General features: G+C 39.7%; 1 protein-coding gene across 1 annotated transcript; it reads right to left on the reverse strand.

Annotated features, from left to right (window-relative positions):
* Window positions 1–3,394: 3,394 nt before the first annotated feature.
* On the reverse strand, window positions 3,395–4,288 carry LOC138002776 (adenosine receptor A1-like). The gene has a single exon (XM_068848757.1). It carries the CDS (start codon window positions 4,286–4,288, stop codon window positions 3,395–3,397), a length of 894 nt encoding a protein of 297 aa, XP_068704858.1.
* Between the last annotated feature and the right edge of the window lie 3,212 nt (window positions 4,289–7,500).

Raw genomic sequence — 7,500 nt, forward strand, 5'->3', positions numbered from 1 at the left:
TCCTAGGAGAGGGAGGCAAGCATAAAATTTTACAACAAATATTTCGAAAATTCTAGATCTCAAATCGTCCTCCGAACAGATATTTTCCGAAAATTGACGTTGGGTGCCCCTGGATTTTCTCATTCAGCATCACTAAAAAGGAGAACTCAAAGCCTGACAAAAGAAACGAAAACTGAGTCATCACGGCAATCAAAAAAAAAAAGTTACCCATAAACTAATATATAGATTATAGCCAAGCCTAAAAGCGGAGCTCCCTCGTTATTTATTCTTACTGCCTGTAACGTTAGAGAAAATAAAAGGTTTCGAATTGTCCGCGTCAGTTTGATGTTTCCGGTTGCTGCTTTAACAATTAAATCATTTTCTTTGCTTTCTTCTATAGAAAGTTCATTGCCTAACTAAAGAAATCCTCGGTACATTTTACGCAAAAAAACCGATATCGCGTGAATCACGAAGCTATGAGTGCGATATCGCTTTTTCGAGTGAAATTTACTTTGGAATTCACCAGTTTGGCAATGAATTTTTCTTGAACCGCACGAGTTTTAAAAGAAAAGAAGCACACCCTTAGCGAACGAATGGAAAAGGAAAAAAGACATTTCAGAGTCAACTGTCAATAGCCAGCAAATAGGAATCACGTTAAAAGTCAGTTCAAGGTCGATGTACTTTTATATTCCACTTTATCTCTGAAAGCGATCATGGCTTGGACCAAGAATCGGCAAAATACGGCAATGGAACCAAGAAAGGACGAACTTCAAACAAGATCCGCTCCAACACTTAAATAATGCTTATTATTCCAATTTTTGAAAACACAAGCTAGTGAAACTACCCCCTAATTTTACGAGAAGTCGTTGCGATTACATGTTTATAACACAAGGGCAAAATTTTCTTGTCACTGTCGAAGCACATCGAAAACCAGTTGGGCAAACGGATTAAAAAGCACTTGTTCGCTTGCATTTTACAGCAAAACAAACAAATCAACTTCCAAACAAATCAATGTTCAAAAGAGTACAGATAATTGTTACTTAATTCCAGTTGACCATAAAAATTCGATTTTCATTCCTGAACAAAGGAAAAACCGATTAAACCACTTTCTGAAAATAACAAACGGTTTATTTAGTGCCTATGGAAAGAATATGTGGAGTAACTTCTTTCACTAAGTATGGGATATTACTGGTATTCTGTTTTGTGGTTGTCGCTCTCTTTGCTCTCCTTTCTTTCCTGTTCTAGTCATAGGTCCTCCAGACATCATGTAACCTTATCACAGCTTCTAAAGATATGCCAAAAATTGCAATACAGAGAAAAAGGCAGCGAAAAATGAAGCCTCGCTTATGTTTAGGTGAGTTAACTTGGCTTGAGCCTGCAATCCAATCGAAAACAAGTACCTAGTCAGCGGTCAACCTAAAAAAAAAAAACCAGCTAGCCTCGGTGAGCTCTAAGCTTGAGTCCACGATATGGTCACGTGATACTGGTCAGCGGATACCTTGATTTGACAGGTTTCAATTGATCAAAAGATGAATGTCCAATATCAAAGATGTATGCTGTAAACTAGCATGATACTGGTCACATTAGCATACATGGAAGGGTGGACGAATGTTCGTACGGACGTACGTAGGTACGGACGGTCGATTACGTCATGGCTATAAGACCAAAATTTCTCGCATCGATGGGTTAGCATAGGGGATGAGGTAAGAGAACGGATTCCCCATCTATTGGCCTTCATTTTAGCTAAGCAGCCATTTTAGAGAGGCACCTGATTGGCCAGTTGTAATGACGTAATGAACTTTTAAACATGTGTGGCATTGGGAAAGAGAAGTTAAAATAGCTTTGCGAAACTAAAAATATATTTTGAAAAAAAAAAACTATGATGGGGCATGAGTTATCGTCCCTTGCCACCGATCATCAAAACTTCAAATTATAGAGAAATGATACAGGAACTCCACTGACACCTCAAAGTCTCAAATTTCGGCCACGTCAAGAGTTCAGTTACATTCAAAACAAGGGAAAAGGAACTCCATTCAAGTGTCTAATCTTCTAGCGCTGAGTTCTAATTTGCGACACTGTAAACTAGACTTGCCACAAGTCGACCTCACGAGAATCTTAGGAGAAAATGTTTTGGCGAGCGGAACGTGATTTTTCGTACGCGAAGTGGATGATATGAGCGAGCGACGAAGTCGCGAGAGGTTGACCTTCGTTCCGCGCGCCATCTACATGAGACGAAGGACTTTTCGAAAGTTTAACTGTAAACTAAAAATTTAAAAAGTAACACAAACCGAGTCAAACCAGGGAATATTATCATATCCAGTTCTTTCAGCCCTAGTTGGGCCTTATCGGGCTCGCAGCCGCACACATTCGACTGGAAACATAACCAACTCTCCTAAGTCTTGGAAATCACGCGAAACGCGACTGGAGCATTTCTTTTCTCCACATTTTGGTCAAAGGGGACAGCGTTGTACAAAGCATCAACGATGGAAAGCGCGGTTTAAAGAACAAAATGATATATGAAATTAATTGTATACTGAACTGCGAATATGAAATCAAGTAAAGCTATGATCCTCGCAGTTATGGACGCAATTTTAGCGACTGCGTAGAGAAGCTTGAAAAATTCAGACTTCAACGGGGTTTGAACCCGTGACCTCGCGATACCGGTGCAACGCTCTAACCGGCAACTAAGCTATATATGAGGCTCCTGACGTTGGGAGCTGGTCATTTGTCGGTTCTAATTTTCCCGTGAGGAATGGATCAATGAATGAAATGATATATGAAATGAATCATATACCGAACTGCGGATACGAAATCAAGTAAAGCAATTGCGTTTATGAGGCCATTCTTCTTCCATACAGTTGCAGCTTCTAGGCGTAGACATCTTTCGGTTTTATGCTTTCGCTGCGCACTTCACAACCTACAAGGAAGAGTAGCTGGAACTTTAGGAACTTAGGAACTTTATTTAAGTGTGTAGTCGTTCTAGCGCTGGAGCACTAATTGGGGACACTGTAAATTGAAATTAACAATCAACGTAAATCAAGTCAATTGGTTTTTGAGGAGAGGGGAAAACCGCAGTACCCGGAGAAAAACCTCTCGATGCAGAGAAGAGAACAACAAACTCAACCCACATACACGCCGAGTCTGGGTATCAAACCCGGGCCACATTTGTGGGAGACGAGTGCTCTCACCACTGTGTAATCCCTGCATCCCACCTAGCCAGGCCAGTTGACTAGTTTGTTCTTCACGTCATCTCGGCGCACTTTTTCTTGTTTTTCCTTTACCTTCAGTGCTCATTTACTTCCTTTACTTAACAAATTTCCCCCTTCCCGCAAGAATACGGATAAACTGAGTCCCCCAAACATACAACCTGGAGAGTATTTTTTTTCCTGAAGGGTTGAATTGCAAATGCACCATTTCAGACTACAAAGTCACTTTTTGTTGATTCTCCTGTTCTGGATTGCATAGGCGCTGTTACCGAAGAAAACCTGGCTATAGCTGTTTCGTCATCTTTTCTTTTAAAGCCGAGCATGACTGCGCAAGATTTCTTCAATTCGTTGATGCGAAAAGACGCCAAGAAAGGATTAACCCCACAGTTCAGAAACAGGATGACCGTGGATGATTCCCTGACGATGAAGAACCAATTTTGTTTTGCGCAGCTTTCACAGTGGATTCCTAAACCCATGACAGCAAAATACGGAATTAGCGAGAGAATAAGAAACACCAAAATAAGAAATGACGTTGTCGCAATTTTATTTTCCATTTTGGCTGCCCTTTCTCGTTTCCTGTCGTTCAAAGAAGTGTTGCTTGGCATGGTGGCTTGTCTCTGAAGACCAACTCGTGATTGTTTCTTCAAAAAGTAGAAGATTCCGAGATAAGCTACTGCAGTCGTGGAAAGAGGAAACGTGGTGTGTAAATGTATGTCAATGGCAATGTAGACATCCATTGAAATGTTGGTCAGCTGAAGTGAGGCAAAGATGGACGAGAAAACAATAATGCACGAGTTGCAAACAACGGCTGTCTTCGGTTTCATTCTTTGGCGATATGTGTGAGGAAAAATAACAGCTACGAAGCGATCGATCGACATCGCGGTCACTAACAAGATTGAACAGTTGATTCCGACGTAGCTTAATGTCTGGACGATTTCCCCTTCTTGTGGAATACTTCGATCGCTGAACACGCACAGAAATCTCGCCACGGCTTGTGCCAGGCAAACCACAAGACCAACGAAAAGATCCATTGCTGATATGAACGCCAGGTGCACTGAAAACACTCTCTTGAAGCATCGCAAAGGATTTCTCACCATCACCATTAAGATAAAACCATTGGGAAGCGAAACGAAGAAGATCATCAAAAGGAAAGAAATCCCACTTCCGAGACAAAGCTGACTTTCAAAATGACTATCCATTGCACGCAATAAGGCCGATGGAAAGAAATTTGAACGACTAAATATACGACTGGCTTTTCACTTTTAAAGTTGGGAATAAAACTTGTCCAAATATGTCAGACCATATTGATTCACGCAATGACGTCGATATGCCAACGACGATAAATAGTTCTTTATAGCTTACATTCAAAAGTCAGTCATTTACAAACAAAAGGAAACAGGACGACATTGACTAATTTACTTATCCTAATTCAATTAATTTTCAGTTTCTTATCATTAACTTTGTTTTGAGAAATTTTTAGGGGCATTTTGCAACTTTGTTACGATTCACAGCTATGTAAATTATCCATAAAGTATTTGAAAAAAATCGGCGTAATCACTGAAGTTTGATACCATTTTGTGAGCTGGATAGCAAAAGGGGTTTTTCGCTTAATTTTGCCTCAATATGTAACCACTATTACGTGTAGCTTCTATTTTTTGAGATTAAATCATTTTAATGTCGAATATAATGGACGTGGGTATTAGGGCGAATCTACACGGTACGATTTTTTGCGCATGCGACAAGCTTACGACAAACCAACGATACGATTGTCGCAGCGTTTTAAAATATGTTTTAAAAATACTACGACATTTTTCTTACGTACGTGACAATCGTAAACGAGTTGTAGGCCTGTCGTAAGCTTGTCGATCGCATGCGACAAAAATCGAACCGTGTAAATCGGGCCTTATAGACACAGTGATCTGCTTCGGTAATGGTGGAAATTTAGCGAGCGGTATTTTGTTCGTATGCAAGCGCTCTGGGAATTACTTCAACTATATCTCGTTACCCCCGAGTTAATTACGACGGTTAATGAGTCCTTCATGGCTGCACGACAGATGAAACCGTCTTGTTTTCAAAACGCTCCACTTTTGGCAGCGTTTTCAAATCGACCTGGTTTCGCCATCAGTCTTGATGCTGGTACAAATTGCGTTGGTGTAAATGCTGCCTTAGCTGTACTTGTATTCCAAAGACTTGATGTACTGCACATTTTTGGGTGTAAATACCTGCAAGGAGACTAATTGTCCTATTGTATTAACACCCACCTTAGGGTGAATCTTTAAATAAAATAAACTAAAGTGCCTGCATTTGTCTATTTAGGTAACATGTCCTGTGAGTCAACTCATTGTCTGCCGGCGGAATCCCGCGAAAGAAATGTTCTTTCGCTATTTTGTCTTTTTGACAAAAAATTATTTGAAGTTATGTCTAAAGTATATATAAAATTAGCTTTAGAGGAAGAAAACTAACTCTTTACGAAAAGGTATTGTTTCTTTAATAAATATCCTCAAAAGTGTGGTTCGTATATTTTGAGGTCAATTTTTTTGTTTGAAAGCGCTTAGTTTGGCTTTGAGTGCGCTGAGAATTTTTGGCCAGACAAAATTTGGGCAAAATGTTATGCAACACGAATATTTTGCGATATTTTCAGTAATTAGATTGTATCACCGTAGGAAATTCAAAAAGCTTTGAAGCGAGTGCTTCCTGGCGAGGAAACAATTCTATCGATAACTAATAATAGTTTTCACTACATCTGCCCCCGCCTAAGATAATACAGATGACAGTTGAGGTGTTTTCATTTAATATGTGCTGCACTTTGTGATATCTTCATATTATTAGTGGGTTGCCAGTATGGCAAACCCAGTTGGGGTCTGCGTTTAGTTTAGTTATTTTTTTTCTTTTTTGTCTTTTTTTTTTTTTCCGTGTCGGTATAAGTCTTGCCTGTCACTCCCCTGATAAGTGGTGTCTTTGTGCATAGAGCCTTCTGCGCGTATTTTCTTAGGATCGAGAGGGTAGTGGGAAATGCGTAGATTTCTCTGGTGGACACAGTAGAACAATTAACTTAACCGGCAATGGCGTCGAAAGTCATGTAACGCGAATGGCGTTTTAGTGAATCTTTGGATAAAATATACCCTTATGCAGCTCAATAATGGCAAGTCAATTGGATATACAGGCGGTGAAATCTTAAAAGCGACGAGTAATGGACTTCGACAACAATCTATCGCCCGTCGAGCCGAAATCAAAGTGAGCTGTATTTACCTGAAATACATGGTAATTTGACACGATTGAGTTTCTTGTCTTCACGCACGCAATGAAATATGAAGAGGTTTTCGCCTCTAAGAGCAAATACGTTGTTTGTTTCAATATATTTTTCGCTGGAAAAGGATTCTGTGGTATTTTCTGCCTTTGTGAATTATAATATCATGTTGTGTATTGAATTTTCGAGCTTAAAGGGGCTAGGTCACACAATTTTAGGCAATTTCAGCACTGATCGAATGGTCATAGAATTAACTAAAATATCAAAATAACTGTTCAAAACTATAGAAGAACTCTAACAAAACACAAGGAAGCCAAGAGAGGACAAGGATGGACAAAACTGGAGAGGATTGAAATGGATTGAATTTGGCTAAATTTGAAAAACGTCGGGCCACCTTTTTTCAAAGTTATATCAGTCTATATCAAAATGCCATTTACAAAGCTGAAAAATCATTCTCAGTTGTTATGTGGCCGTGATTTTGCAAATGAAAGACCCTTGCTCTGCCAATTTGACGTTTAGAGCTCATAATTAACAAAATTAAACAAAATTACCTAAAATAGCGTGACCTAGCCCCTTTAAGGTTGAAATGTGATATGGGAGAAGTTTTTTAGTATTGCTCTGTAAGCAGGAAGGGTTCACAGGACTGTTGGAAGCGTGCTTGAGTTTCAACAAAATGAGCCCCAAAATCAGTGAAAAATTGTGACGCAGATGAATAATAAAGTAGCTGCTATTTCCAAAATGATGGAATTACCTGGTGATAAATAACGTCGTACGCGTCTTGCAGAGTAAATTTTGACTTTGTATAAACAAGAGTTGGGCGATTGTGATCTTTGTTTTGACTTCGCTCATTTCATTGTCAAACTTTATAACACTTGACAGAACGAGACCGTCCGTGAGGGTACACTGGGTTGCCTGTGGTACGTGCACTGTTCCAGAAATTTTTTTTCAAGTTGGGGGGTCATTAAGACCATTTAAGGGGTCACCCAGAAGTCATACCAGCAGAGGCCCTTTGGCTCACAGGTCCTCACACGTTCGTACGACGAAACAGATCCTTTTCTGAGGTTAAAA

This window comes from Montipora foliosa, chromosome 5 (genome assembly GCF_036669935.1).
Source record: "Montipora foliosa isolate CH-2021 chromosome 5, ASM3666993v2, whole genome shotgun sequence".
Lineage (NCBI taxonomy): Eukaryota > Metazoa > Cnidaria > Anthozoa > Scleractinia > Acroporidae > Montipora > Montipora foliosa.